This window comes from Podarcis muralis, chromosome 2 (genome assembly GCF_964188315.1).
Source record: "Podarcis muralis chromosome 2, rPodMur119.hap1.1, whole genome shotgun sequence".
NCBI classification, from domain to species: Eukaryota; Metazoa; Chordata; class Lepidosauria; order Squamata; family Lacertidae; genus Podarcis; species Podarcis muralis.
In genome coordinates this window covers 101,079,607-101,095,792 of record NC_135656.1, presented here as the reverse complement: position 1 = coordinate 101,095,792, position 16,186 = coordinate 101,079,607, and the positions used below count along the sequence as shown (strand labels likewise).

At 42.7% G+C, this 16,186-nt stretch overlaps 1 protein-coding gene across 4 annotated transcripts in view; it reads left to right on the top strand.

Moving 5' to 3' along the window:
- Positions 1-16,186, top strand: part of PTPRG (protein tyrosine phosphatase receptor type G) — a 538,165-nt gene that overhangs the window by 441,447 nt on the left and 80,532 nt on the right. For 3 of the 4 annotated variants that reach the window (XM_077925092.1, XM_077925090.1, XM_028719550.2), the window contains exons 9-12: positions 4,776-4,960; positions 8,822-8,930; positions 10,384-10,433; positions 11,836-12,739. In XM_077925092.1, coding sequence (XP_077781218.1) covers positions 4,776-4,960; positions 8,822-8,930; positions 10,384-10,433; positions 11,836-12,739 — 1,248 coding nt within the window. The remainder of the gene's footprint in view (positions 1-4,775; positions 4,961-8,821; positions 8,931-10,383; positions 10,434-11,835; positions 12,740-16,186) is intronic. The other variant, XM_028719555.2, reaches the window with a different exon arrangement.

The following is a 16,186-nucleotide window of genomic DNA, read 5'->3' as shown; positions in this document are numbered from 1 at the left end:
AAGTTAAGCATTCGCTGTAGTCTTCCTGTTCAGAGGGAAAAGGCAACATGGGCACAACAGGGTTTCAGGGCTTTGTGTTTAGCCTCGCCCCTGAGATCACATTAACTACCTCCGACCCACCTACAGTGAGTGGGAAGAGCCTTTGGTATTCATGGAGGCTCCCTGTGTGATGGTGAAGATCTGGGCTTTCAGTTGCAGAGGGAGTTTCCATGGATATGCAATGCTCCCTGCTAAAGAAGTCCCCCTCCCCTCATAACAAGAGCTGGGAGAATCTTTTGACCTTGGGATGTGCATGAAATGCTCAGCTCTGTTGCCTCTTCCGTCCGGAATGATATGAACATTTGGCTTCCCTCAGGAAGGAAAAGTGGGACAGAAACAATAAATGGAGTGAATAAAATCTGGGCAATGCTGTTCCTCCCATTAGCTCCTTCACCCTTGCTTGCTTTCTGCGGGAGAAATTTGGTGGAATTGGCATCATAAAACCCACATAAAAATGGGTGGGTAGCAAAGCTTTCTACCCTTTTGATCATAGAATAATGAACAAAGTGGGAACGGTGACACAGAAAGATGCAGATTCTATAGACTGCCAAATTGCTGTGAACTTTGTGTTTCTTTCTTTCTTTCTTTCTTTCTTTCTTTCTTTCTTTCTTTCTTTCTTTCTTTCTTTCTTTCAGGGGTTAGCTGCATTATTAGCTACTTTATTATGTAGCACCTTAATTAAATCATGGGCTGGAATGATCAGATCAAGTGTTTTTGGTTCTATTGTGTCTTCAGCAGCTTTTACCTATATTCATTAAGCAAATGCCTCGTTTTATAAACAGGGAGGAAAATTATTTTTGCTCACTCGTCAACTGAAGTATTCTAGTTAGTGCTTATCATGGTATGCGGTTCCCCTGTGCCTTAGAATAATTGGGGGCTGGGGGTGTAGGTGGTGGGGAGGGGAGGGGAGGGGGCTGAATAAATCAGCTAGTTAGTGAAGGTTTCTCACTGTGAAATAGCTTCACTCTGAAGTTCATAGTCCTTTTAGCAAGACGAGGCTGAATCAGGGTGCCCAGATGCCGCCTTCCATCTTTGGAGGCATCTCCTGCTATCAGCCCCAGAATGCCATGCTGCAGTATTCCACACCAACCTAGCACTGGGCATGCTCCCATGGCAGCATGCATTACTCCATGTCACCAGGATCATACTGCCCAGGTTTGAACAAAGCAGCCTGTGCAAGAACTGCCTGCAGATTCCTTCAAGGGCTGCCTTTTCCCATGAAGCCTTTGATACACAAATCTTCTTTCCCCCATGTCTGTCCCTGCCCCACTTTCCCTCCCCTTGTCTGTTGTCTCTCCCCTGTGTCTGTTTCTAGATAGCAAGCCACTTGGGGCAGAGACCTGTCCTCTCATTCTTTGTAAGGTGTGTGGGAGGGATCAAGGTGGTCCGATATTAAATTAGAAATTAAATTCAAATGGGACCCTGACTTTTCTGCAAACATCTGGTTCATGAATACGAGAGGACTGTAAACAAACTTGAACCTCACTATTCAGGATACAGCTTGTCTATTCTCAACCATAAACCTGCATCTCTCTGCCACTCCACAGATTAGCTTTCAGCTCAGCTCAGCTTGGCTCCTCCTTCCACAGCAAAACTTTAGGTTGACTACAAAAGCAGGCTTTTGCAGTGGATGGGTGGGGCTCCTGATCATAGCCGGGGTGGGGCAGAAGGGCATTGTGATTGGCCCAGCCTCTTCCAGGGTTCTTGCCATTTATAGGTGTTCATGGGTGGTGCTGTAGAAATGAATCAAATGAACAGAGCAGGGGGCGAAATCCCTTCAGTGCTGGTAGTCTGTCCTAAGGCAAAATGTCTGACCGTGATGCAAGATGCATCCGCGAGACCTTCTTCAGATTTAGTGGAATAATAGTTACACTTCTGAAAGTTAAATTAATTAAAAAGAATGATGCAGTTGTAGGAGAGGTGTTATTTTTGTTGCACAGGTGTTGATGAAATTTTCATTGTGAATAATTGATGTGGCTATTTAATATGAAAGAATATATTTGAGGAAAATAGCACTTGCCATTTATAGGTGTCTGTGTGGGCTTGTTGCAGACCTATCGTTAAAAGTCTTTGACATTCCAGATTAGCTTAACTGTGGACATAGGAAGCAGGTGGAGACATAGCTGACGGTTACCTATGGAATAAGGGATCAAAAGCAAGCATGGGGGAGAAATTGGTTTGGTCCCCATTTTTCAGCAAACAGGTCTAATTTGCAGTGTTTTGACTAAAACATTTTCAAAAATGCAGGCATCAAGTAGGATTGCAAACCTCTGCAAATTTGCAATGCAGTTTCAGTTCAAAACGGTGTGTAAAAAAGGTGTAGTTTTTTTTGGGGGGGGTGTCCAACTATGTATTTAGAATAAAATGGATGCAATAATGCTTGTTTTAGGGGAAATTCATACAGTATAAATGTGATTTATGTGGGTGTGTTTAATCTGCAGAATTGGGATAGAATGGACACCTTGATTGAAAATATGTGAAACTGACACAGAATGGAAATACAGTGGTACCTCAGGTTAACAACTTAATTCATTCTGGAGGTCTGTTCTTAACCTGAAACTGTTCTTAACCTGAGGTACCACTTTAGCTAATGGGCCTGCCGCCGCACTGCCAGCGCACGATTTCTGTTCTCATCCTGAAGCAAAGTTCTTAACCCAAGGTACTACTTCCGGGTTAGCGGAGTCTGTAACCTGAAGCGTCTGTAACCTGAAGCGTCTGTAACCCAAGGTACCACTGCAGTCGAACTCTATTGGCATGCAGAGAAAATGTGCACCCATTATTTAAGAGTGGGCCACAAAATCATGAACATCTACCCTCTCTCATTCACAAATTCCCTCAAGCTTCCTGTATCATAGATCAACATGGCAGGTAACACTGCCTGGTTGAAAGACTTCAGTTCAGGACTCTACTGGGCATTTCCATGCCCTTCTCACAACCCATAAACTGCGGTTATGCATTACATCTGCCCCAGCCCATGAGGTAGCACCATTACAGTGTTTCACCATGACCTCTGAATGCAATATAGGCGATAGGAATAGGCGGCTTAATTGAAGAGACTTTGGCAAGGATCACTGGGAAGTGTACTGAATGCGTGAAAGGCACTCTGCGTATGCGGCAGGATGGCGAGTGAAATCTTGAACTCCCACTGTCAGCAAATACACCCCATTATCTGGCATTCTCTGGGACTCTGAGGTTAAAATTTGGCAAGAACGTTTGCGGACCTGTCCTGATGTTATGTTCATGAATCACGGTTTCCTAAGCTTAAAAATAACTCTCTTTATTGCACAGCATTTTATCAATAGCCTATTAGTGCCACCTAGTGTTCTCCATTTCCTTTACACTGTTGCTGCTGCTTAAGAAAAAAAATTGATTCAGCCATTATAAATCGGCAGACTTCTTATTTCACACAAAAGGCATGCACTAATTTGCTGTCCAGCTGGAGCACGGATAGGTTTGCCCTCAGGTTTCCTTATTTCATCATGATCACTGTCTCTAGTTCCTTCCTCACTCGCAGAAATCATTTGCTATTGCTGTGCAGGCTTTCAGCACTTGTAAGCAGCATAGCTCTGCATAAAGTCCTGTATTATCGTTTATCAATGCTTTCATTTGTTAATGTATTTATTTGTGCACAGGGGATCCAGACACATCGCTGTGCTAGTGCCATGCTGTTTCAAGAACGCTGAACTGTTTACTCTCTACTAACCTTAAGCAGAGCTGGACATCCAAAGCAGGGATGACTCACACACCCCACCCCACCCCACCCATTCTTGGGACATGATCCAGCCTCCCCACAAGCAAATTTTTGCTCACCTCCTAAGACCTCACCGATTTTGCCAGTGGCAGCAAAAAGAAAAACTCAAGTGAACATTACCTGATGGGAATGCAAATTGCACCCTCCCCAGTCATCAGAGCAATCTTTTGACGAGCAGAAAAGGGTTGATAACTCCTTTCCTTGGCTGAGCTGCACAGATAAGCGGAGAAGAGAGGGCAGCTGTGTGTCTCATGCATGTGTGCGGTATCTGCAGACGAGAGAGTATGGGCTGCCTGGCCAAACCCATTTTTAGTTGCACTCACCAATGCCATAGAGTCCATGGGAGATTAGCTAAGGGTGAATATAGACCCTGGGCCAAAAAAAAAAAGACTAGTCCCTTCTGCTCCAGACAGACACTCTTAAAAGTGAGCTGCCGGGGATGAGCAAGAGGAGTTAAAAATAATAATGAGTCTCTTGGTTCTTATCAGGAACCACAACACCAAAGACATGTATGCAGTTCCGGTTCAATTACAGTATTTGGCATATGCACTGAAAACATGTAGAAAGGGTTTGCTCTTGCAGGCTCTCAGTAATTGGTGTGTATAAACTACCCAAAGCAACGAACCATACAGGCTCTCTTCTCTGTCTTGTAGTTTCTTCTGGTGAGCTAATTTTAGAAGCCTTGGCCCTGACAGGTGCAGTTCGTACGTTACAAGCCTCCCTGAATCCCCAGCGTCAGTGATGCTTTCCTGTCCCTTGTTGTGGGACCAAGATGTGGACTCGCTGTCATGGTTTGAAAAGTCCCTAGAGAAGGAGGGAGGTAGAAAAGAAAGCAAGAGAGGTTGCAGCAATAACTGCTTATAGTGGTAGCGAAGTGTTTTCCACTCAAGATTAGACCGGGCTTCTAAATTAATGCTTAAGAGACTTTTATTTCTCCCGACGCTTTAGAGGCATGGCATATTTATTTGTTCCCCTTTTTGCTTAGTTTGCAGTACTCCGCCTGTCAACATGAAAGTGCAGCCGGTGAACAGAACCGCCTTGCTGGTGACGTGGAATCAACCGGAGATGATCTACCACCCTCCCATTATGAACTATATGATTTCCTACAGCTGGGCTAAAAACGAAGATGAGAAGGAAAAAACCTTCACCAAGGACAGCGACAAGGACCTGGTAAAAACCACAGCATCGGAAGTTGCCATAAGCGTTCAGATAGCCTTACTGTGTGTTTCCTCAGTAGACGGCTGGGGGATGAATCTCTTGGGTCTTAAGCTGAATGGATGCTTTCTGCCTAACTCCTTTTAACACACATATGGTGTTTGTTGGTATCTGTGCGCTGTTCCACAACTTCAAAACATCTGAATCTGATTCTTGGTTTGTATAGGTATAGGAGGAATGGCCAAACACCTTTGTCTTCTTGTATTGCACTTATACCTCTATGGGGAAGGACCGTAGGGTCAGGGATAGAGCATCCGCTTTGCATTCAGAAGGTCCCAAGTTCAACCCTGCCATCTCCAGGACCAGAAGAGAACCCTGCCAGAAACCCTGGAGAGCCACTGACTGTCAGTGTAGACAATACTAAATGGATCAGTGATCTGATGCATTATGAAGCAGCTTCCTAACCCTTCAGCTTGGAAACAAGTTAAGCTTGATGATGGAAGGAACTTGCTTCCCTGCATGTTGCTTCATACTAAGGGATATGTGACCCTTTGGATGTTGCTGGACTCCAACTCCCACCACCCCTGACCATTGGCTGTGCTGGCTGAGGGTGATGGGAGTTGGAGTCCAACAACATCTGAATGCCCATAGATTCTCCATCCTGCTTTATGGCAGAAGTTGCAAATCCCTCTAATGGTCCTTATTGTGAATAGGAGATGAGCTATATTCTGAGGTTGTTCATGTTAGCACATCCATTGCTCGTTCACAGGATTTGGCCTTTGGAGCCGGCTATACATGTAGTATATGTACCTTTGTAACGGGGGGCTTAAATTTGAGAAGAGACATAAGCCCAAATCGGGGCAGTCTATATTGGCCTAGCACTTAAGGTGGGATCTACTTGGCATTCAACTTGCTGCCCAAGCAGAGGCAAGCGATAACTGTACAAGCCTTTAAAATTCCATGTGTCTAGAATGAAAGTGACATATTCCATTTTGAAAGGGCTCGGTTTATTGTTAATCAAAGCAAGCTTCTGGAATAATGAAATCAGTAATTGTATATGCACATAAAAATGCAGCCGCAATGAGTGAAATTTCTAATGGCAGTTATCTTTTCTCCTCCTTTGCAACTACACACTCCTTGGGTACCATTCAATCAGTTTATAGAATAATACATGTCTTATTCTCCCTTAGATTGAGGTTCTTTTACTTAATTTCCATTTATATTTTCAATTTCCCCCCACTAGAAGTTGTTATCTGGGTCACGTTAGGGAGTGATGTGCTTCATGAAATCAGAAAGCAATCTTCTGAAAGGTGCCCAAGGTTAGGGCTGTATTATAATCTCAAACTTGTCATCATTTCGCACTCTTAAGGGAGATTATTCCCCCACCCTCCTACCCCCATTTCTAATTAGTAAAAAGAACAGAGTGCATTAATCAGGAAAAAATATCTAGTTACAAACATAGGGTGTAGTCCCCCAGGAATGGCTGTTGCACAATTTCCATTCATTTTCATTGCTTTAGAATTGATTGCTTAGCTATTACAGATGCTATAATAATTGGCACTTTAGAATCATGATTTCCAGCCAGCATCAGTCTGTGGCCAAGAGGATGGCTCCCTAACTGGACGGTGGTGGTTTTGTTTGTTTACCCCCCTGCGCTTCTCAGCTGCTACTCCATGTGTATTTTCCTCCCTGTGCCTTCTCAGTCTTGTACTTCTAGAACTATTTGGTGGGCTGGAAATGGGGGTGGAGAGAATGATTTACATGGGGAGAAAGGCACACACACACACTCTCTCCACCAGCTTACCCTATGAAAATGTCTGCCCAAACAATCCACAACACAATTGCATGGGAGATGGATAAGTGGTTTGTTTTTGAAACTTTCTGGGAGGCAAGAAGTAATGGAGCCTTGAAAAGGAAAGGATTTATTTTATGCCTGCCCATCCGCAGGAGCAAATAGGTTTTCTCCCTACCCTTGGGTCTTTGGGGCAGATTAGAAAATGGTATAATATTCAGCCATGACTAAAGTAGCAGTGATAAAAGAGTACCTAACCAGGAGTCTTCCTGGGGACGCAGGTGGCGCTGTGGGTTAAACCACAGAACCTAGGACTTGCCGATCAGAGGGTTGGCGGTTCGAATCCCCGTGACGGGGTGAGCTCCCGTTGCTCGGTCCCAGCTCCTGCCAACCTAGCAGTTCGAAAGCACGTCAAAGTGCAAGTAGATAAATAGGTACTGCTCTGGCGGGAAGGTAAATGGCGTTTTCGTGCGCTGCTCAAGTTCGCCAGAAGCGGCTTAGTCATGCTGGCCACATGACCCGGAAGCTGTACGCCGGCTCCCTTGGCCAATAAAGCGAGATGAGCGCCGCAACCCCAGAGTCGGTCATGACTGGACCTAATGGTCAGAGGTCCCTTTACCTTTAACCAGGAGTCTTCCTGTAGATGAGGAAAATGAGGAACTTGGCAGGCAGGGAATTTCATGGGGAAGTGGGGGGGGGCTTCAGCTCTTGTGTTCTGAGGGTCTTCTGACCTTCCAAAGCGACCTGACATGATGTGTGAACGAAGGATCCAGTGAAAAGGTCCTCAATTTTTTTTAACTAGCTTAAAGACTAGTTTTAGGGAATATTCTAGTTTTCACATGGTCCGTCTCCAGGTAAACCTCTGATGAGTGCATGACCCAAAGAAAGCCTTCTGATTTCTTGACAAAAAGAAATTCTGCAAGAGCAACTAGAATAATCTTTCCATTGTGCCTAGCGAAAGCAAACTTTGTGTACACCCAGCACACGTCAGCTTTTTCTGATGAGGCCTGTCCTGGCTTTTGAGTCACGTTGAGGCTAGCCAAGTCAGAAGGTCACACAGACCTTTAGTAGCTGATACATTATGACAATATGGCAAAGGGACAGAAAACTGGAGCCTCCCTCCATGCTTTGAAAATTCTGTTTACCAGCTTGCTTTTATCGTTTTATTTTTGGAATATTTGTAAATCATTTGCTGTATTTGACTAAAAGCCATTACAAATCCAGTTACAAATCCAGTTAGGGCAGGGATGGGCTAGGGAACCTGTGGTCTTCAACATGTTTGTTAGACTCTAGCTCCCATTATCTGTGACAAGTAGTTGTGGTGGCCTGGGGCTGATGGGAAGTGGAATCCAACAACAGTTGGAGGTCTAGTCCAGGCCTGGTGGTCACATCCAGCTCTTCAAGCCTCTCTTTCTGACCCTCAGGAATCTCTGCAAGGCCAGACCTCGTCCCCACCCACATCCCCTATTGGAGCTGCTTTGAATGTTTTTGCCTGGCTGGAATATGTTCTTGAATTTAACAGTGTGGGAAGGTTGTCCAGAAGGAAATAATGACCCCTGGCCTTAAAAGGGTTCCCCACCCTGGAACAGAATGATTGAACTTGGTGCATTCCTTGTGCGTTCCTTCCAGTGACCCAGAAATTTGTATTCTGGGCTTGAGTCACACTCCCCTGTGGCGTCTCTGCTTCACAAAGGCAACTGCTAAATGGTAGCTGATCTTTGCCACTGCCTCTTCCTGTGCAGACAGATGCTCCTCTAACACTCTGAAGTCAGGCATGGCTGGGTATATGATTCCACAGATCCCCTCATCGCTAGTTTCATCTGGTGCCCACTGCTTATTGTAAACAAAGGCTGGTGTTTGCTTCTGCCCCCAAAATTGCATAAATCCTGCAGAATTTGTATGTTCCCCTATGCCTTTTGGCGTTTCTCCTCAACGCAGATCCTGCTCCAGGGGGTGGGTTTCTCTCTGATAAGCTTGCCCCTCGTGTAAACTCTCTTCTAAGTTTTCTTTTTGTTTTACAGACTGATCGTTCAGAATCCAGTTGGGAGGGATAAAACTGAATAATATCTATTTTTTTTAAACAGAAAGCCATCATTAGCCATGTCTCACCTGACATCCTTTATCTGTTCAGAGTTCAAGCAGTGTGCCGAAATGACATGCGCAGTGATTTTAGCCAGACAATGCTCTTTAAAGGTAAAAACCATGCAATTACCCTGTTCTCTTGTAATGTTCCCTTGGCCAGGGAAAAGTGTGCAGAGTTTAAAGTCGGGGGGGAGGGGCGGTCAAGCTGGCATGGTATTTAGGAACAGTGCTTTTATAAAATCGCATAAAGTGGAAACGCAATTGAAAGAGAAAATTTTGCTGACATGATTCACAGTATGACAAACCACTGAGTTCATTTCCATCGTCCCAAATTGGGAGAGAGAACTGACCCTTGGCCAGCGCTATTGTTGCAGATCCAGCATGCTTCAGATGCTATATGAATCCCGAGAAAAATAATGGAGTGGGCTAAAAAGTACTTTTAAAAGTTCTTTAAATGTTCTAAAAAAAAACTCTGGAAGAGCAAATTTTGCAAAATTGTTACTCCTCTTCCTATGGCTAATGCTTGCTGTCATATACCAACCCCAACTATACCAGCTATGTATTGTTCTGGGTTTGACATTTGCAAATGGGAGCAAAAGAGAAAAAAAAAGACCACTGGCATTCACAACAGTGGTCTTGTTCTTATGACCCCATGCTCAGGTTTAGTGACGTGTTCTCACATCTCCTGTGTTTGAAATGTGTTACAATCCCCTTTAAAAGAAAAAAGAAAACACTGGTAGCTATCAGAGAGTATATATGCCTCTTTGTATTCAAGCAGATCAAGTCATGGGGAGAGCTTAAATATTTTTAAATCATATACACCTCTCAGGAAGGAGAGTTTGATGCTCAAAAATGTCTGCCTGTCTGAAGCTGCAGACACAGAAACACAGCTGGGTATTCAGCCACTCCTATGATATAATCCTGACAACGTTTCTACTGACACAGATGCAGATCCAACTTGAGGCAATTGTGTCAGGAGTAATAATGGAACTTTTAATTCCAGAAACAGAAGCTTGCCTCCCTCGCACAAGGCCGGACTGGGCCCTCAACGACCATTTTATATTTACACAAGGCATACTATCATTTGTGGTGGCATCTCCACACATGCCCAGTTACAAGTGTTGACCCCTGACTGCCTAAAGACTGAGGTAGCAGAACTGGGGGGTGGGGAGGGGATAAGAGATGGTTTGACAGGAAAAGCAGGAAAAATATAACGATAGGAAATTCATTTCATAATCTTGCAGTATGCGTTGCTGGCTTGTGGGAATGCAGAGCAAGGGTAGGGGACAGTATTTAGAAGTCTCAATTCTCATTCCAAGGAATAAGCTTGTTTATAGTTCCCCTCTGCCTCAATACAAGCTATTGAAAAAAACAATTGATTGGAAAACAGCCATTTCTTTATCTTTGAATCCAGACTATTGGAGCCTTTAAAAAAATTTTTTTACTGTAACACCCTGGGATCGTTAGGCTAGAAACTGAAATGATAAAAACATAAAATTATAGTGTTTAATGTTGTTTGAAGCTTAATTCACTTAAAGATTATTATTACTTTTTCCTTCCCCAGCTAATACTACTCGAATTTTTGAAGGGACCAGGATAGTGAAAACAGGAGTGGTAAGTGACATGAGTTATTGAATTGAATAGAAAAGCATTTTTTTAAAAAAATACTTCAATGTTCTCTCCAGCAGGTGGCAGCGTTATATAGTAAATGTCCTGATTTAAGTCCTGATATAAACGTCCTGATTAAAATTCAAAGAATCAAATGATTTTGATGCAGAGTTCTTTTTTTTCCTTTTTTTTCTTTCTTCATTGGTTATAACTCAATATTACTTATGATCCTAGGTCTATGCTGATATGTTTGAATGTGTTAAATTAAGGCAAGTTAGTGAAACTGGATTTTGAAAATAAATAAATTGGGAAGGTGTTTTTACACTGAATAATACACCAAAGAGCATTGTAATTAATTGAGGGGAACCTGCTGATGTGAATCAAAAGAGTGAGAACATAGTATCACCATTTTATTTTTGGTTTTGTTTAGTCCTGTTTGGAACTGGCTTTTGATAGCAGCCGCACAATCAGCAGTAAAAAGTAAAAAATTCTAAACATCAATGATATGTGCTAGAATGATGTTCTATTGCAAGCATAAGATTAATGAAAACTGGGTGAAGCTTTATAATAGGATGAAACTATCAGGGAAGTAAAACTTGTAGGTCTAATCAAACTAACTGATATTTAAATTAATATTTCTTTTTTAAAAAAAATCCACAAACCCTTCTCATACCTTTTTCCTTTTCTGCTTGATCTGTTAGACTGTATTCCATTATTTAAAACTGAGGAGTGGGTTAGCAGAAAGGTCATATCCTTTTTTTCTTTAAAAGAAGTAGGTAAGGATGTGCCACCAAGCTAAACATAATAACATTTTACTATGTGCTAAACATAATGAAAATTACATCCAAACAAAATTATAATGGAGCAGTAAAATATAGCAAATGCACTACACGGCCCTATGTTTTACTTATTATTTCATATTGGTTGGAGCTGAGTAAAAATGTCTTGACAAAATGGGATTCAAGTGGAAATTCCCCAGAGATGCAGAAAAACAATATAGCATTATTTTAAAGTTTTTAAACGTGTCTATGCAAGCCACCTAGAATTATTTTTCAAAATCCCATTTATTTCAGATTCACACAGTGAATCTCTGTGTTGTTTAAGCCTCTGTTGCTTTAACTCACCTACTGAAAGCAATTGGATTTAGAATAGTTTAACTCTTGAGTAGATCATACCTGCATGCGGGGGGTTGGGAGGGAATAAACCCAAATGCCACTGTGAAATTGATTGCTATGCCTTCCTTGATCTTAAAGGAAGAAACTATAACTCTGGCTCTGATTTGAGCTGGGCCTCAGTCGTAACATAGTTGTCTTCAGCCTTCTGTTTTCTTTGTCTTGTGAATCTCTGTGTTGTTTTGCCGGCTAGCTTTAACCACAATTGTTTAAATATACTTGTCTTATTTAAACAGAATAATGGGCAGAATGGAGTGTTTGGAAAGAAAAGGAAATCAAAAGGAAAAAAGAGCCGAGGTAGCATGTCAGGTACCTCTACTGATGCTCTCTCTGCTGTGTTTTCTTCTCTTGTTCCCCCTGGTGATTTCTTCAAGCCTACAGCTTCTCCTGCACCATCAGCCGACATGGCTCCCATCAGTTCTGGATCTTCTACTTGGACTTCCTCAGGCCTCCCCTTTTCCTTTGTATCCATGGCAACTGGAATGGGGCCTTCCTCCAGTGGGAGCCAGGCAACGGTGGCCTCTGTGGTCACCAGCACTTTGCTTGCAGGCCTTGGGTTTAGCAGTAGTGGTATTTCCTCTTTTCCTAGCACCGTTTGGCCAACTCGCCTCCCGACATCTGCCTCGACCAATAAACAGTCGGCGAGGCCCGTCCTCACTACCACCGAGGCTTTATCTTCCTCTCCAGCCCCGGAAAGCGATTCCGCCCTCACAAAAGACAATGAAGGCGCAGAGGATGGGGAAAAGGATGAGAAAAGCGAGAGCGAGGATGGGGAGAGAGAGCATGAAGAAGAGAGAGAAAAGGATTCGGAAAAAAAGGAGAAAAATGCCACGACTGAGGCTGCCGAGGTACAGGATAACACTGAAGCTACAGACACCACTCTTGCTCCCAACAGGACTACGGAGGGAGGGAATAAAACCATACCTGATCAAGGGCAAAGCCAAAACATTTTCCCAACAGGTAGGAGCCCCGGACAAGAAGGAGATACGGAAACAGACTCTCAATACGAAACAGTCCCTTCCACCCAAGTGCCACCAGAATACACAAATGAACAATACACTCGAGAAATTCCAATAAGACCAGAGACAGCATCAACGACACCCTTACCAAAAGACAACAGATTTATTACCATTAATCCAGGTGAGTTAACTGTGTAGGTACCAGGGAGGGGAAAGCATGGGGTCAGGGGACTGGGAGTGTGTCAGAAATTGTTCATTGCAACAAAATGTCACTGATGCTTTTCGGCTGCTTTTGAAGTGTTGTAGCACCAATACTTGGGTTCATGCTTTCAGGAAACCTCATTACACGTTCTAGCAAACCCTTTTGTAATTACTGTGCTCATGATTGTTTCGTACATTAAATTTTTCAACATGGAACCTAGCATCCAGATCTGGGGCGGCAAAAGGAAGGGTAGATGTCATAAACCCTGAATGGAAATAAATAGTTTTTGTGTAGGAGTGTCTGTGTCTTGTGACAATTCTCCACACCTTCCTAAGAAGATTCATCTTGCTTGCATTAGAAGCATCACCCCAAATGTTGCTGGAGAATGGCATAATTGCAATAGGTGTAGGCATACTTTGAACCACATTCAACTGGTTGATTCCACCCATACACCTCCAAAGTTTCTTTTCATTTGTGTGTCTTTTATAGAAGCCTGAGTTCATGACTTCACACAACACCCCCTTGCCCTGTCCACTTTAATCAGTGTTTGGGTTACTGTAGACAGTTTCTGTTTGGCGAACAAGACAAGCAGTCCTCTAGTGCTATTGTACCTAGTTTCAGAGCTCAAAATTCACTCAGTATATGGGCAAATCTACTATGTGAGAAGCTGGGGATGACACCTTCCTCCTGTTGGCTAATTTTAAACTAGGTATCCTGTTTCTCAATTTACTTGCATGCCTGAATTTCTCTCTGTGTAGGTGTGAGTTTGGGTGTGCACCAGTGTTATGTTTATTGAGCTCAGAGGCTGGTAGATTTCTTCCCACCAATCTACTTATGAAGTCTTAATGTAAATTACTGCACTTTTTCTCTCCTGTTTTCTTCCACCCTCTTTTGTCCTTTTCCTTTTTTGCTGTTTTTATTCACAGGCAATATCGTTAAATAAAATCATATTAAACAATAGTGGGTTGGGAAGGCACAGAAGCTAATAAAAGAGTAGAAGCCATCCTTTAAAAAGCGGAAGTGCAATCCAAGTCAGTTTGGGGAAAACTCAAGAACATAATTTCTGCCAGGTGTATTGTATGTACAACAAAGGGATATTGGGTACAACGGGGTAAAAAAATGTTTTAAAACCCTACAATTTTGTTTCTCAAATACATTGTATAGAGGAGGCCTGCCGAAGGAGCAGTAGGGCCACTGGACCACCACTGTGTAAAAGGAGCACTCAAGGATGACAGGATAAATGAGTTCTTTGCATCTGTCTCCACAAAGAGGGTATAGGAAAGAGGCCACACTCCAACAATTCTTCTTGGATGGTGAATTGGAAGAAAAAGTTCCACAGAAGAGATTTTGGTGCAAATTCATTGGTTTTGGGAGGGGTGATTCAACCAGATAAGATGGCTTTCGGCCAGGAGTTCTAAAAGAGCTCACATTCAAAAATGAAATACTGACTTGGGCACCCAGTACTGACTTGGGGCACCCAATGTCTCTTTTCTGACATTATCCTCCATAGAGCATTTGAAAAGGACTAATGAAGGGCCAGTTTTGCATACATGTACACAAACACACCTCCACGTATGATCCTGGAAGCTACATAGTCAGCTAAATGTGACTTGAATTATTGGTCTATTAGTAATATTTTTAAAAATGTTAAAAATGGATTGTTTAAATACAGTGGTACCTCGCAAGACGAATGCCTCGCAAGACAAAAAACTCGCTAAACGAAAGGGTTTTTTGTTTTTTGAGCTGCTTTGCAAGACGATTTTCCCTATGGGCTTGCTTCACAAGATGGAAACGTCTTGCAAGTTTGTTTCCTTTTTCTTAACACCATTAATACAGTTGCGACTTGACTTCAAGGAGCAACTCATAGAACGCGGTGTGGTAGCCTTTTTTGAGGTTTTTAAAGACTTTGGTATTTTTGAAGCTTTTCCAAAACTTTCCCGACACCGTGCTTCGCAAGACGAAAAAAATCGCAAGATGACAAAACTCGCGAAATAAATTAATTTCGTCTTGCGAGGCACCACTGTACTTGGTTGTTAGAGGAGAAGTAATAATCATCCAGTGTGTTCCTGCCACTGGGAAGAACTCAGTCCCATTTGATTGAATACCTGAGAATCTATGGGGAAACCCCAGAGTCCCCCAGAATGGGAAAGGAGCAAATATACTGCCAGATTTTACCACCCACCATGGCCTTATAACTTAGTCCTGTTTGGAAGTTGGCAGTAGGAGTATATCGAAGAAAAATTGCATCCATTGAAGAAATTAATGGAAGGAATTGTTCAGAAGGCATCACCAAATGATGCCATTCTTTTTATTGGTTGTTAAAGAAAAAAAGCAGACAATCAGCCCACTACCCTGATGAAGGTATAAATGTCCCCTTCCCCAGTCATAAAGTCAATCATTGGACGAATGGTGATGGGATGATGACCCTCAGATGATCTGTATATCTCAACTGAGATTGGGGAGTTTTGTGGTTATGTCCTCTGTGTGTGGGAGCGTGTTTATGCATCCAAAAAAATGCATGTGACAGTGTGGGGTGGTCAAACTCATCACTGACACATGCCCACCAGAAGGTTGGCTGGGAGTGAAAATAGCCCATCAACCAAAAAAGGTTAGCTGCCTCCAGAACAGTTGCAGTTTCCTATAGACTCACAGAGGGGAGACCAGCTTTTCCGGGATAAAGTGACAGTGGTGTTATCCGTTTTTTCCTTCCTCTTCTCTACTCATTCAGTAGAAAAGTCAGGAGCTACTTTTTGACAGCTTAGGTTTGTTGATTTACTTGAAGTTTGTTTTAAAATATTTTCCAACATTCAAGGCATTGTGCAATATTTAAAAACAGCTCAGTGAGATGAAATCACAAAGCAAGTGGCAAGCGATAATGATACAAACATCCCCAAAGTCAACAAAACACCTTCCGCAAAGACAAAATCGTACACATTAGAGCAGAGAATCTTACCTGTGGCCCCTCAGATGTTGCTGGATTTTGACTCCCATCAACCTTAGCCAGAAGTCTGGGATGCTGGGAGTTGTAGTCCTGCAAAATCTGGAGGGCCACATAGGAGCCCCAAATCTCAACCCGATATAGTGCCCTTTTCCCTCTTCCTTAACTCTTTGTCCTTCAAACCCTAAACCACAACAATTATTTTTTTAATTTAATTTAATAATTAAATTATTTAATTAATTAAAGAATAATTAATTAGCAATTAATTTTTATTATTTATATGCCACCCATCTGCCAGGAGTTTTGAACAGGGGCTTGGGGTACAAGGCAACACTTAGTGCTCCTTTCTCAGCTCACTTCTTTGCTTTCACATACCATCTTGTCTAACTTGAATTATGTCTATCCTGTACCTACATCTTTTCTGCGTACTGTGTTGCTTTCCTTCCTGCTAAATAAACGTTTAGCAATTGTCATACTATTTGTGTGTC